The sequence below is a fragment of the Orcinus orca genome, chromosome 11 (genome assembly GCF_937001465.1).
Source record: "Orcinus orca chromosome 11, mOrcOrc1.1, whole genome shotgun sequence".
NCBI classification, from domain to species: Eukaryota; Metazoa; Chordata; class Mammalia; order Artiodactyla; family Delphinidae; genus Orcinus; species Orcinus orca.
Genome location: NC_064569.1, coordinates 44,755,940 through 44,771,424, shown reverse-complemented (window position 1 = coordinate 44,771,424; position 15,485 = coordinate 44,755,940). Strand labels below are relative to the sequence as shown.

At 40.0% G+C, this 15,485-nt stretch overlaps 1 protein-coding gene across 5 annotated transcripts in view; it reads right to left on the bottom strand.

The window, feature by feature from the left end:
- RBMS2 (RNA binding motif single stranded interacting protein 2) overlaps positions 1–15,485 on the bottom strand; it is a 104,190-nt gene that overhangs the window by 17,813 nt on the left and 70,892 nt on the right. For 4 of the 5 annotated variants that reach the window (XM_049694483.1, XM_033436015.2, XM_049694484.1 and 1 more), the window contains one exon: positions 748–914. In XM_049694483.1, the coding sequence (XP_049550440.1) occupies positions 748–890 (143 nt within the window). In that variant the 5' untranslated portion in view covers positions 891–914. Of the gene's footprint in view, positions 1–747; positions 915–11,574; positions 14,333–15,485 lie in introns of those variants that run through there. The other variant, XM_033436018.2, reaches the window with a different exon arrangement.

Sequence of the window (15,485 nt, the reverse complement as noted above, 5' to 3'; positions counted from 1 at the left end):
TTTCTAAACTCGATTTCCCCTTCCCCATTAATATTACCATCCCACCAGACTTCTGCCTCTAATCAGTCCCCCATATAAATGATTTGAAACACATATTTCTGCCAAATGGAATTGAGCTGGCCTCTCTGCATTCTTGCAATTTTTCCAGCTTTCCTAATTGGGCTAATTCCATGGTAGTTGTCTCCACCTCATGACTCAAATCTATGCTGAAGAAACCCCAAAGATCTTTAGGGGGTAGATGCCAAGTGACAACTCTTTCTCCATTTTCTTCTTTATCCACTAATTTGAGGGCTCCTCTGGGTCACTGAGAATAACTCTAGCAGCAGAAACTCTCCTAAGTGTATAATTCGATTGGCTAGTCCCACTTTCTTCTATCCCTACTGCTGGTTTTCACTATCTACTAATCAATATCTTCAGAGATACTGAGCATTTCTATTCAAGGTGTAAGGAAAGGAATATTTCCACTAAGACCATCAGTTCTGGGTACATGCTGGAAACAAAGTCATATACTAACTAGGCTTCAAAGGTCAGCCCTATCCAGCTTTCCTCAGAGAAACACATAAAAGTTTTATATATTGGTAGTAGGTAGAATTTCTCTAAGAGGGGCTGCTGAGAAACCTTGCAACTATAGGGGTAGAAGCAAAATATTGATAATATTGCATTTCAGGATAAGAGTATCTGGTAAGAAGCCAGTATCACCAAATCTGTACTGTCCCTGGAGACCTACCCCTATGTACCCCAACTTACGACTGACACAACTTGACTAGGTCCTGGTCGGTAGTGCTTGGCTGCAATCCCCGGATGTAGAGGTTGGTTTTACTCAGCTGGTCATTTACAGTGCTCCCACTGCTGCTGTTAGGGGTGCTGTTGCTTGGACTAGGTGGTGCCATTGGCTGAGACAACGACACATATGGCTGCAGGGAGACATGAAGAACAGAAGGTCAGAAGAATTATACATTTAGATGCTGAAGAGTGAGGAAGATCTTGGCCCCTTGGAAAGAATGATTCCAAACTTTAACAGCAATGAAGTCATCACAAGAGTTAAAAGGGCTTCCCTGGTGGCACAGTGGTTAAGAATCTGCCTGCCAATGCAGGAGACACAGGTTCGAGCCCTGGTCTGGGAAGATCCCACATGCTGCGGAGCAACTAAGCCTGTGCGCCACAACTACTGAGCCTGCGCTGTAGAGCCCGTGAGCCACAACTACTGAGCCTGCATGCCACAACTAATGAAGCCCATGTGCCTAGAGCCCGTGCTCTGCAACAAGCGAAGCCACCGCAATGAGAAGCCTGTGCACTGCAACAAAGAGTAGCCCCCGCTCGCCGCAACTAGAGAAAAGCCCTCAGGCAGCAACAAAGACCCAATGCAGCCCTTAATTAATTTTTTAAAAAGAGAGTTAAAAAAGAAACCTAAAGGAATTCCTCTCTGCCATAAAATAAGAAAATATTTAACTGTCCTACCTAACTTTCAGGGGAAATGAGAGGCCAAAATAAGCTTGATAAAGGTTTTGAAAAAAGGTACTTAGTTATAGAGGAATGTTTTTATCATACAGATGCTGGAGACACAATTAATGTATGCCTCTTAAGTAAACTGTGTAATGAGACAAGACTAATAAAATCTAGGTTCCATTCAAAAATCACAGAGGAACTAATAAAAATTTATTAAATGATGAAGGTATAGAAAAGTTGAACATAGATTATTCATAAAACTGTAGAATATGAGACTGCAAAATACCTGCAGGAACTTGAAAATTATTATAAGATTAGACAAACAAAATGAAATACTAATTACCACGCCAGGTAGTAAAAAATGAAATTTGTTACTATGCTGATAGGGGTTTAGTCATAAGTTATTTACAAGTTTTTAAAAGTTTAAATATGAATGAATAATAGATAAAAGTATGGTTAAGGAAATCCAGCATCTGGGGTGAAACATCTGTAATTTTTCACTACTGATACCAGGACAGGCAACCAGACTCTGCTACATTTTGGGGCCCCTTCTGTAGGGGGGTACTTCTGTTAAGAGAAAAATTACCAGGTTGACTGGAACATGGATCCATTTCTTTCATGGCATATTTTATACCCTTATGCTCTAATCAGGCTTCTAGTGTATATACATATATGTGGTTCATAATCCTCTAAATTTGCATAATTACCTATAACATAGTGCATTTTACTATATCATACTCATATTCCAGTTCTCCCTTGGCTTAAAGCACTGTGTAGTGTAAATCTGTTTGGAATTACTTCCCTATAAAATACTAGATGCATCTCCAGGTCTTCCCCCTCTCTCTCTTCTTTGGTAGTAGTAGTAAGGGATTAGAGTGGTAACAGAAGAAAAAGGGAAACATGAATATCAAAGAGGGGAAATCTTCCCCCCAAAGAATCTTAATGTGAAATGTGCCTCTTACATTTCATGCCTCTGATCTTTAGCAAACTTTAAAATAAAAATCTTTGCTCAAGATAAATATGTTGAAGCAAGTATCTACCTATTTCTGTCACTATACATAATCACAAATGTGTACCCATTTGCAAATACACAGTTCATTCCTCAGCTCTATACTGCAGCAAAGAAGAAACCCAATACCACATTCTGGAATGGCCCAAAGCCTCATGACCTATTGTAGCTCTTGATACACCCTTTATATTTCCTATCCTTGTCCCCCTCTCTTTGCCAGCACTTACACTAGGATTTTCCATATAGAACAATCCATGTGCCAGAAGAATATGAATTATTCCTCTGTGGTGGTAGTGACAGTCGACAAGTGCAGGGTAGGGCACATGCATGTTTTTCAGCAACTTTCAGAAAACAAGACAAAAACAGGGCAAATAAACCTAAAAGTCATACATTCAGTGCTAGAAATGGCAGTACATACTTTAAGAATGATGTTGAAATCTCCACTGAATTAGTAGACATGTAATAATAATCAAATACTAGTGGTCTAGGCCCCCTCCATTATCACTACTGTTGTAAGTGCACCATCTGATTTAAAGTAGAGGCAAGAAGGGACTTCCCTTGTGGTCCAGTGGCTAAGACTCTATGCTCCCAATGCAGGGGGCCCGGGTTCAATCCCCAGTCAGGGAACTAGATCCCACATCCCGAAACTAAGAGTTCACACGTCACAACTAAAGATCCCGCATGCAGCAACAAAGATCCCACATGCCACAACTAAGACTGGGCGCAGCCAAATAAATAAATAAATATTAAAAAAATAAATAAATAAAGTAGAGGCCAAGAAGATTATCAACTATATTCTAATCATGGCTGTTCCTGAGTTCAGAATAAGATCACTGCTGGAGATCATTCACTAATATATGCCTTTCCTCATCTCTAAGGAATTGCCATTATTGATCCTTAGCTGAGAAAGCCAAGCTGCTTCTAATATGAGAGTCTAGGGAATTCCCTGGTGGTCCAGTGGTTAGGACTCGGCGTTTCCACTGCTGGGGCCTGGGTTCAGTCCCTGGTTTTGGGAACTAAGATACTGCGAGCCGCACAGTGTGCCACACCCCCACCCCGCCCCTAAATAAATAAATAAGAGATTCTAGGCCTGTGGGTGATGATGATGCCAACAGTAACAATGATAGCAGAAGCAACTCTAGCAGCATCATATCATGTGCCAAGCACTGGCAGATGAGATCACCTGCCTCAGCTAGAGTTCATCTATCCCCTTTCCTAATGTGAGAGAATATTCCTAAGAGGAAGTTATCAATGATGCTACGACTGTCCAAATAAGAACACAAGGGGTGCGGGGCGGGCCTGCGGCGGCAGAGGCCGGCAGGACGTTCTACCAGCTTGAGGCGCGCCGTGCGTTCTCCCGGGTCTGGCCAATAGTGAGGGAAAGTTCTGAGACCTTGAGACACTTGGAGTTTGATCTGGAGCTGCGAGCAGGTACCTCAACGTTTTTAAAGGAAGATGAATTCAGCATGTCAACCTGTGGATGAAAAGCTTTTGGTGCTCCAGCCAGGAGGCAGGGCTCTGCCTCTGAGGTAGGACAGCCAACTTCAGGACACTGATCAACAAGAGACCTCCCAGCTCCACATAATATCAAACGGCGAAAATCTCCCAGAGACCTCCATCTTAACACCAGCACCCAGCTTCACTCAACGACCAGCAAGCCACAGTGCTGGAAAACCTATGCCAAACAACTAGCAAAACAGGAACACAACCCCACCCATTAGCAGAGAGGCTGCCTAAAATCATAATAAGGCCACAGACACCCCCAAACACACCACCAGACGTGAACCTGCCCACTAGAGAGACAAGATCCAGCCTCATCCACCACAACACAGGCACTAGTCCCCTCCACCAGGAAGCCTACACAACCCACTGAACCAACCTTAGCCACTGGAGACAGACATCAAAAACAGGAGGAACTACAAACCTGCAGCCTGCAAAAGGAGACCCCAAACACAGTAAGATAAGCAAAATGAGAAGACAGAAAAACACACAGCAGATAAAGGAGCAAGATAAAAATGCACCAGACCCAACAAATGAAGAGGAAATAGGCAGTCTACCTGAAAGAGAATTCAGAATAATGATAGTAAGGTTGATCCGAAATCTTGGAGATAGAATGGACAATAGATTGGCCAAAATGCAAGAATCAGTTAACAAGGACCTAGAAGAACTAAAGATGAAACAAGCAACGATGAACAACACAATAAATGAAATGAAAAATACTCTAGATGGGATCAATAGCAGAATAACTGAGGCAGAAGAACGGATAAGTGACCTGGAAGATAAAATAGTGGAAATAACTACTGCAGAGCAGAATAAAGAAAAAAGAATGAAAAGAACTGAGGACAGTCTCAGAGACCTCTGGGACAACATTAAACGCACCAACATTCGAATTATAGGGGTTCCAGAAGAAGAAGAGAAAAAGAAAGGGACTGAGAAAATATTTGAAGAGATTATGGTTGAAAACTTCCCTAATATGGGAAAGGAAATAGTTAATCAAGTCCAGGAAGCACAGAGAGTCCCATACAAGATAAATACAAGGAGAAATACGCCAAGACACATATTAATCAAACTGTCAAAAATTAAATACAAAGAAAGCATATTAAAAGCAGCAAGGGAAAAACAACAAATAACACATAAGGGAATCCCCATAAGGTTAACAGCTGATCTCTCAGCAGAAACCCTACAAGCCAGAAGGGAGTGGCAGGACATACTGAAAGTGATGAAGGAGAAAAACATGCAGCCAAGACTACTCTACCCAGCAAGGATCTCATTCAGATTTGATGGAGAAATTAAAACCTTTACAGACAAGCAAAAGCTGAGAGAGTTCAGCACCACCAAACCAGCTTTACAACAAATGCTAAAGGATCTTCTCTAGGCAAGAAACACAAGAGAAGGAAAAGACCTATAATAACGAACCCAAAACAATTAAGAAAATGGGAATAGGAACATACATATAGATAATTACCTTAAATGTAAATGGACTAAATGCTCCCACCAAAAGACACAGATTAGCTGAATGGATACAAAAACAAGACCCTTATATATGCTGTCTACAAGAGACCCACTTCAGACCTAGGGACACATACAGACTGAAAGTAAGGGGATGGAAAAAGATATTCCATGCAAATGGAAGCCAAAAGAAAGCTGGAGTAGCAATTCTCATATCAGACAAAATAGACTTTAAAATAAGGACTATTAAAAGAGACAAAGAAGGACACTACATAATGATCAAGGGATCGATCCAAGAAGAAGATATAACAATTGTAAATATTTATGCACCCAACATAGGAGCACCTCAATACATAAGGCAAATACTAACAGCCATAAAAGGGGAAATCGACAGTAACACATTCATAGTAGGGGACTTAAACACCCCACTTTCACCCATGGACAGATCATCCAAAATGAAAATAAATAAGGAAATACAAGCTTTAAATGATACATTAAACAAGATGGACTTAATTGATATTTATAGGACACTCCATCCAAAAACAACAGAATACACATTTTTCTCAAGTGCTCATGGAACATTCTCCAGGATAGATCATATCTTAGGTCACAAATCAAGCCTTGGTAAATTTAAGAAAATTGAAATTGTATCAAGTATCTTTTCTGACCACAACGCCATGAGACTAGATATCAATTACAGGAAAAGATCTGTAAAAAATACAAACACATGGAGGCTAAACAATACACTACTTAATAATGAAGAGATCACTGAAGAAATCAAAGAGGAAATCAAAAAATACCTAGAAACAAATGACAATGGAGACACAACGACCCAAAACCTGTGGGATGCAGCAAAAGCAGTTCTAAGGGGGAAGTTTATAGCAATACAAGCCCACCTTAAGAAGCAGGAAACATCTCGAATAAACAACCTAACCTTGCACCTCAAGCAATTAGAGAAAGAAGAACAAAAAAACCCCAAAGCTAGCAGAAGGAAAGAAATCATAAAAATCAGATCAGAAATAAATGAAAAAGAAATGAAGGAAACAATAGCAAAGATCAATAAAACTAAAAGCTGGTTCTTTGAGAAGATAAACAAAATAGATAAACCACTAGCCAGACTCATCAAGAAAAAAAGGGAGAAGACTCAAATCAATAGAATTAGAAATGAAAAAGGAGAGGTAACAACTGACACTGCAGAGATAAAAGAGATCATGAGAGATTACTACAAGCAACTCTATGCCAATAAAATGGACAATCTGGAAGAAATGGACAAATTCTTAGAAATGCACAACCTGCCAAGACTGAATCAGGAAGAAATAGAAAATATGAACAGACCAATCACAAGCACTGAAATTGAAACTGTGATTAAAAATCTTCCAACAAAGAAAAGCCCAGGACCAGATGGCTTCACAGGCGAATTCTATCAAACATTTAGAGAAGAGCTAACACCTATCCTTCTCAAACTCTTCCAAAATATAGCAGAGAGAGGACCACTCCCTAACTCCTTCTACGAGGCCACCATCACCTTGATACCAAAACCAGACAAGGATGTCACAAAGAAAGAAAACTACAGGCCAATATCACTGATGAACATAGATGCAAAAATCCTCAACAAAATACTAGCAAACAGAATCCAACAGCACATTAAAAGGATCATACACCATGATCAAGTGGGGTTTATTCCAGGAATGCAAGGATTCTTCAATATACGCAAATCTATCAATGTGATAAACCATATTAACAAATTGAAGGAGAAAAACCATATGATCATCTCAATAGATGCAGAGAAAGCTTTTGACAAAATTCAACACCCATTTATGATAAAAACCCTGCAGAAAGTAGGCATAGAGGGAACTTTCCTCAACATAATAAAGGCCATATATGACAAGCCCACAGCAAACATCATCCTCAGTGGTGAAAAACTGAAAGCATTTCCACTAAGATCAGGAACAAGACAAGGTTGCCCACTCTCACCACTATTATTCAACATTGTTTTGGAAGTTTTAGCCACAGCAATCAGAGAAGAAAAGGAAATAAAAGGAATCCAAATTGGAAAAGAAGAAGTAAAGCTGTCACTGTTTGCAGATGACATGATCCTATACATAGAGAACCCTAAAGATGCTACCAGAAAACTACTAGAGCTAATCAATGAATTTGGTAAAGTGGCAGGATACAAAATTAATGCACAGAAATCTCTGGCATTCCTATACACTAATGATGAAAAATCTGAAAGTGAAATCAAGAAAACACTCCCATTTACCATTGCAACAAAAAGAATAAAATACCTAGGAATAAACCTACCTAAGGAGACAAAAGACCCGTATGCAGAAAACTATAAGACACTGATGAAAGAAATTAAAGATGATATAAATAGATGGAGAGATATACCATGTTCTTGGATTGGAAGAATCAACATTGTGAAAATGACTCTACTACCCAAAGCAATCTATAGATTCAATGCAATCCCTACCAAACTACCACTGGCATTTTTCACAGAACTAGAACAAAAAATTTCACAATTTGTATGGAAACACAAAAGACCCCGAATAGCCAAAGCAATCTTGAGAACGAAAGAAGGAACTGGAGGAATCAGGCTCCCTGACTTCAGACTATACTACAAAGCTACAGTCATCAAGACGGTATGGTACTGGCACAAAAACAGAAAGATAGATCAATGGAACAGGATAGAAAGCCCAGAGATAAACCCATGCACATATGGACACCTTATCTTTGATAAAGGTGGCAGTAATGTACAATGGAGAAAGGACAGCCTCTTCAATAAGTGGTGCTGGGAAAACTGGACAGGTACATGTAAAAGTATGAGATTAGATCACTCCCTAACACCATACACAAAAATAAGCTCAAAATGGATTAAAGACCTAAATGTAAGGCCAGAAACTATCAAACTCTTAGAGGAAAACATAGGCAGAACACTCTATGACATAAATCAAAGCAAGATCCTTTCTGACCCACCTCCCAGAGTAATGGAAATAAAAACAAAAATAAACAAATGGGACCTAATGAAACTTCAAAGATTTTGCACAGCAAAGGAAACCATAAACAAGACCAAAAGACAACCCTCAGAATGGGAGAAAATATTTGCAAATGAAGCAACTGACAAAGGATTAATCTCCAAAATTTACAAGCAGCTCATGCAGCTCAATAACAAGAAAACAAACAACCCAATCCAAAAATGGGCAGAAGACCTAACTAGACATTTCTCCAAAGAAGATATACAGACTGCCAACAAACACATGAAAGAATGCTCAACATCATTAATCATTAGAGAAATGCAAATCAAAACTACAATGAGATATCATCTCACACCAGTCAGAATGGCCATCATCAAAAAATCTAGAAACAATAAATGCTGGAGAGGGTGTGGAGAAAAGGGAACACTCTTGCACTGCTGGTGGGAATGTGAATTGGTTCAGCCACTATGGAGAACAGTATGGAGGTTCCTTAAAAAACTACAAATAGAACTACCATATGACCCAGCAATCCCACTACTGGGCATATACCCTGAGAAAACCAAAATTCAAAAAGAGTCATGTACCAAAATGTTCATTGCAGCTCTATTTACAATAGCCCGGAGATGGAAACAACCTAAGTGCCCGTCATCGGATGAATGGATAAAGAAGATGTGGCACATATATACAATGGAATATTACTCAGCCATAAAAAGAAACAAAATTGAGCTATTTGTAATGAGGTGGATAGACCTAGAGTCTGTCATACAGAGTGAAGTAAGTCAGAAAGAAAAAGACAAATACCGTATGCTAACACATATATATGGAATATAAGAAAAAAAAGTCATGAAGAACCTAGGAGTAAAGCAGGAATAAAGACGCAGACCTCTTAGAGAACGGACTTGAGGTTATGGGGAGGGGGAAGGGTGAGCTGTGACAGGGCGAGAGAGAGTCATGGGCATATACACACTAACAAACGCAGTAAGGTAGATAGCTAGTGGGAAGCAGCCGCATGGCACAGGGATATTGGCTCGGTGCTTTGTGACAGCCTGGAGGGGTGGGATGGGGAGGGTGGGAGGGAGGGAGACGCAACAGGGAAGACATATGGGAACATATGTTTATGTATGACTGATTCACTTTGTTATAAAGCAGAAACTAACACACCGTTGTAAAGCAATTATACCCCAATAAAGATGTTAAAAAAAAAAAAAAAAAAGAACACAAGGGTAACTGAGGAAAGAAATAAATTGAAAAGAAGCTTTTGGTTTACTACCATGGTTATAACCTTGGTTTTAACACTAATGTCTTAGTTATAATCTAAAAATATGTCTTAGTCAATGATAAACTTGCTGCAAGGCCAGAAAAATTCCTAGAAAAAAAGATGTAGTTCAGAAAATAAAAACCCAAAACTTTTCTCTTTTGCTATTCCCAAACAGCTTCTGAAACTACTATATAGTCTCCAAAGAGAAAAAACAGAAAAATATTCTCTTTTCAAGAGAATTCAGTAAAAAAGGTCAAGAAAGCCTCTAAGTAAAGCTTATCTGGCTTCCCGAAAGAAACTATTTGGAGAGACAATAATAACTAATGTAAACTAATGATCCTTGTTTACCTATGTACATAAAAGAGAACAGGGCAGTATATATGAGAGTCCAGAGGACTGAGATATTCTTACTGGGCGAGAGAAGGGTGGGGCAGTATTGTCTCTCTTGACTCCTGTTGGTCTGTAATGGTTCTCTGAGGCCACTGGTTCTCTGTCCGAGTCTAAGCTAAAAAATGAAGAGCAAGATTTGAACTGTTTAAAACAAGGCCCTCATATTTGTCCTAGAATCTTAGACACCTGGGATGGTATTAGATTTGCCTTTAGAAATAAAGGATGGTAGCATATTATCACGTAGCAAAGAAATATGTAAAGTTATCGAGTAGAAAAGGTAGGTATGAGTCTTCTTTTTTTACAAAATATTTATTCATTTATTTGGCTGCGTCGGGTCTTAGCTGCAGCACGTGGGCTCTTCCTTGCGGCACTCGGACTTCTCTAATAGTGGCGCGTGGGCTTCTCTCTAGTTCTGGTGGGCGGGTTCCAGAGCTCGAGGGCTCTGTAGTTGCAGCATGGGGGCTTAGCTGCCCTGCGGCATGTGTGATCTTAGCTCCCTGACTGGGATCAAACCCCGTCCCCTGCATTGCAAGGTGGATTCTTAACCACTGGACCACTAGGGAAGTCCCTAGGTATGAGTCTTCTCATGAAGGAGATTTAATTCTGACTGGGAAACATGAACAGGTTTATAAGCTGAGAAATGACATGATAACATATATCTGAGAAAGCTAACACTAGGTGCATTATCCCAGCTGGTTCGGAGGGGTAGAAGACCAGAGGTGGTAAGACTAGTTAGGAGATATTAGACATGAAGGGAGGTCAGGAAAAAGTATAGAAGTTAAATTCAGACTGGCAGAATTTGAAGTTATCTGCTTGATGGATATATGCTGAATACTTTTCGAATAAATACTGGTTAATTTATTCAGTTAGTAAACATTTAAATACCTTTAAAATACTATGCAGGGAAGGCGTGAAAAGCCTGGTAGTTAGCATGGAAGAGCCTGGAAGTTTGATTTCTTAGCTAAAAGTTAACGCACCACCTTAGAAATATAGGCTTATAAAGGCGGTATTAATGCTTTTAGAACGTTCTAGTATTGCACTACTTCTCTGGGAAGTGGAGTAAACTCAGTTATGATAGCTAAAGGTGGGAAGCAATCTCAGGGCAAGGACTTTTTGGCTTTGGATCTTCCAGTGAAACCCAGATGCCTATGGGCAATGCGTTACCAAGGCAGAACAGGGAACACTGGATTGCAAAGACGAATTGATTGAATGCAAACGCTAGGGAACACCAAATTTGAGGTTGGTTGGAGACTAGAATCTATCAATAAAAGGTGTGTGAGAACACTAGCAGGGAGAGGACTTGGCTGTTTCCTAGAAGGGCCACTCCCCTTGCATAGTAAACAGCCATACATAAAAGCTGAAAGAAGGCAAAGAAAGGTAGGACAAATGAGTTAATGGATATAAAGTACTTAACATGGTGTTTGGCATACAGCAAATATAAACTGTCAGTAACCGTTATTATTTTAAAATTTGGAGTCTTTTAAAAAATGGAGTTCTTCTATAATTAAAGGACAAAATTCTCCTTCCTTTGCAGAATATGGATAACTCACCCAAGTTGAGCTGTTATTTGTCTGCAGAGACTTGATGCTTCCCCAGCAGTTCTTTTTTTTTTTTTTAATTTTTATTTATTTATTTATTGGCTGCATTGGGTCTTCGTTGCTGCACGTGGGCTTTCTCTAGTTGCAGCGAGCGGGGGCTACTCTTCATTGTGGTGTGGGCTTCTCATTGCAGTGGCTTCTCTTGTTGCAGAGCATGGGCTCTAGGTGTGTAGGCTTCAGTAGCTGTGGCACATGGACTCAGTAGTTGCGGCTCGCGGGCTCTAGAGCGCAGGCTCAGTAGTTGCGGCACACAGGCTTAGCTGCTCCACAGCATGTGGGATCTTCCTGGACCAGGGCTCAAACCCGTGTTCCCTACACTGGCAGGCGGATTCTTAACCACCGCGCTGCCAGGGAAGTCCCCCCACCCCCCAGAAGTTCTTAAGGATCCAGGAAAACTCTGGAGAGATGTTTTTATGGAAAGCACATGAAGAGATTTGAGCCTATGAGGCAGGCAGCGAGATAACTACTTAGTAAGCAGGCCCTGACCATCTTCAGAACTACCTCTCTCTGACCTCCTCAGAAAGTTACTTATGTCTAGATTATAAAACGATTCCTTATGTCTTGTTCTTCTTTTACTGTCTAGGGCTGAGGCCTTTTAGATAAAATACTGAAGAGACTTTAATTTCCTAAAGATTGGTGGGGTGGTATTTGAAGGATGGTTAGAGAACTGTCCTATAAAATATCCCATAAGAATCTCTGGGATAATAATCCGGGGAAGGGCTTATAGTATGGGGATAGAGAAATATATAACTCCTTCATCTTCATCCAGAAAAAGAAAAATCAAACTCCCGTCTTCCTGTAGCAAGGAACTTTATGTTTCCTGTCTTGCTGAGTTACAGGAAACTAGGAGACAAGAGGGCATTCTTCCTTTTGCTCTCTTGCAAGAGATCATAATGGTAGAAGTGATACAAGGCCTACTTCCCAATCACTAAGTTTTCATCAGATCTTTAAAAGAATGATCCAGTCAGATGAGCTACTTAAAAATTAATGTAACTGAAACACTGTCTTTATTCTGAAAATACGGTTCTCTGATCAAGTGTTCATTTTGCCTGGTTTAATAAAATTCACAAACCCTGTATCCATTCATTTGCTATCAAAGTTATCCCCATCCTAAGCCCTTAACTCTTACTGTCACCAGAGCAGGAGAAAACTCCATCCCATGTCTAGTGCCCAGTGAAGTTCCTGGCATAGAGTATAAGCATGGATATTTGCTAAAAGGAGTAAAATAAACTTAGGGGATTTGCTAATTGTGTATCATCTTAATAAACGCCTAAGAAAGTCTCACAGATACACAATCCAGTGGCCTGACATCAAAATTCCTATTACAACCTGGATATTGATGATCCACAAGACAAGTTCCTAAAGCCAGTGGTCTCTGGGACATATAACACATCTGAACATTTTTGTCTAAAAATACATTATTTTCTGAGTTCTGTCATAATGTCTCCTAATAAGAGAAAGTCCACTTTCCCTGCAAAGTAACAGACCTCCTAATATTCACTCATGAGACCCTTTGCATTATTTGAATCATTCAATAAATATCTGAATGCAAATATGTCCAAGCCCTGCTTGATGCAGTGGGGACTCACAGATGAGTAAGAGTGTAAGTGAAATATTTCATAATAAATTTAAACACACACTCACAAGAAGCCATTAAGTACTTCACAAACCAGAGCGTACAATCTAGATAACTAGCAGAAAAAAATATGTGTGCTAATAGGGATCCAAGCAAAATGGTATAAGAACATGAAAGAAGAAACAATTCCTGAGGGAAAAGTTTCTCAAGTAAGATGTTTGGGTTGTACCTTGAAGGATGAGTAGGATATTAAACCTTTAATAGGGAGCCATAGGGAAATGCAAATCAAAATCATAAGGAGAGGGACTTCCCTGGTGGCTCAGTGGTTAAGAATCCGTCTGTCAATGCAGGGGACATGGATTCGATCCCTGGTCCGGGAAGATCCCACATGCTGCGGAGCAACTAAGCCCATGCACCATAACTACTGAGCCTGAGCTCTAGAGCCGGCGAGCGACAACTACTGAGTCCGCGTGCTACAACTACTGAAGCCCATACGACCAGAGCCCATGCTCCTCAACAAAGAGAAGCCACCGCAATGAGAAGCATACACACCTCAAGGAAGAGTAGCCCCCGCTCACTGCAACTAGAGAAAGCCCATGCACAGCAAGGAAGACCCAATGTAGCCAAAAATAAATAAATAAAATAAATAAATTTATTTAAAAAAATCATAATGAGATACCACTTCATATCCACTAGGATGGCTGTAATAAAAAGACTATGACTTTACTCAAAAGTAACTTTGACGGCTAAAAGAACAAGTGTTGGTGAGGCTGTGAAGAAACTGGAACCCTTGTACACTACTGGTGGGAATGTAAAATGATGCAGCTGCTTTGGAAGACAGTTTGGCAGCTCCTAAAATGGTTCAACACAGAGTTATCACATGACTCAGCAATTCCACTCCTAGGTATGTACCCAAGAGAACTGAAAACATATGTCTGCACAAAACCTGTACACGAATTTCGCAGCAGCATTATAATAGCCCAACGTGGAAACAACACAAATGTCTACCAACTGATAAATGGATACATAAAATGTGGTATATCTATACATGAGCTTATTATTCAGTCATAAGAAGGAAAGAAGTACAGATACATGCTATAATATGAACCTTGAAAATATGCTAAGTGAAAGAAGGCAGTCACAAAGGACCACTGATTACATAATTCCATTTATATGAAATGTGTATAATAGGCAAGTCTTTAGAAACAGGAAGTAGATTAGTGATTACCTATGGCTGGGAGAGGGGGATAATGAAAGAACTGGGAAGTGATAGCTAAGTGGGCAGAGTTTCTTTGGGGGGTGGGTAATGAAAATGTCCTAAAAGTATGGTAATGGTTGCAGGACTCTGTGAATATACAAACGCCACTGAACTGTACTCTTTAAATGGGTGAATTGTATAGTATGTGAATTATATCTCAATAAAGCTGTTATAAAAATTTGATAGAGATGGGTAGCGAGAAGAGCACATTCCAACCATTGAAAACTTCTTGATATGTTAGGCTATCACAGGCTAGTATGACCTAGCACAGGATTCAGCCTAGGTTGGCATCACCCTACTTCATTTCCAGATAGAAAATTCATAAGATTAATAAATTTTATTGAAATTCAAGTGGAAATATGAATTAGACATTAAATCATATCAGAGCAAGAAAGGAATATTTTCTGTAATCCTCCTCCCTGAAAAAAAAAATAACATTAAAAACAAAACAAAAACAGAAAGTTATCTCTGGAACACGCAGCACCTGAGCCAGAGAACCCATACCACGGATCTGCCCACCATACCTGGTTTTATTTAATTAATTTATTTATTTAGGCCACGCGGTATGGCATGCGGGATCTTAGTTCCCTGACCAGGATCGAACCGGGGCCCCCTGCAGTGGGAGCTCAGGGTCTTAACCCCTGGACCACCAGGCAAGCCCCCATACCTGGTTTTCAAAGCTGACTCTCAGCACTTCTACTACTTCCTCTTAGCTCAAGTAAACCTGACACCATCTCCAGCTCCTCATCTCCTCCCCCCTACTCTTTCATGGCTCTTACCACTACAGTAGCAATCTGTTGTCTACATCCCTTTAATACCAGAGGGAGTTTTTACATTCATACCAGGTGATACTCAAACTAGTTCTCAAGTATAAAATTGATGTTTTTAAACCCTAAGTCAAAATAACTAAAGAATCCTCAGTTAAGCATACAGCCAAACACATTGCTCAAGAATCCATTCACCCTTCCAGATGCACTAGCCACTCTTGTCCACCTTGCTTTATGCCTTGGAAGCTGACCATATAGAGTG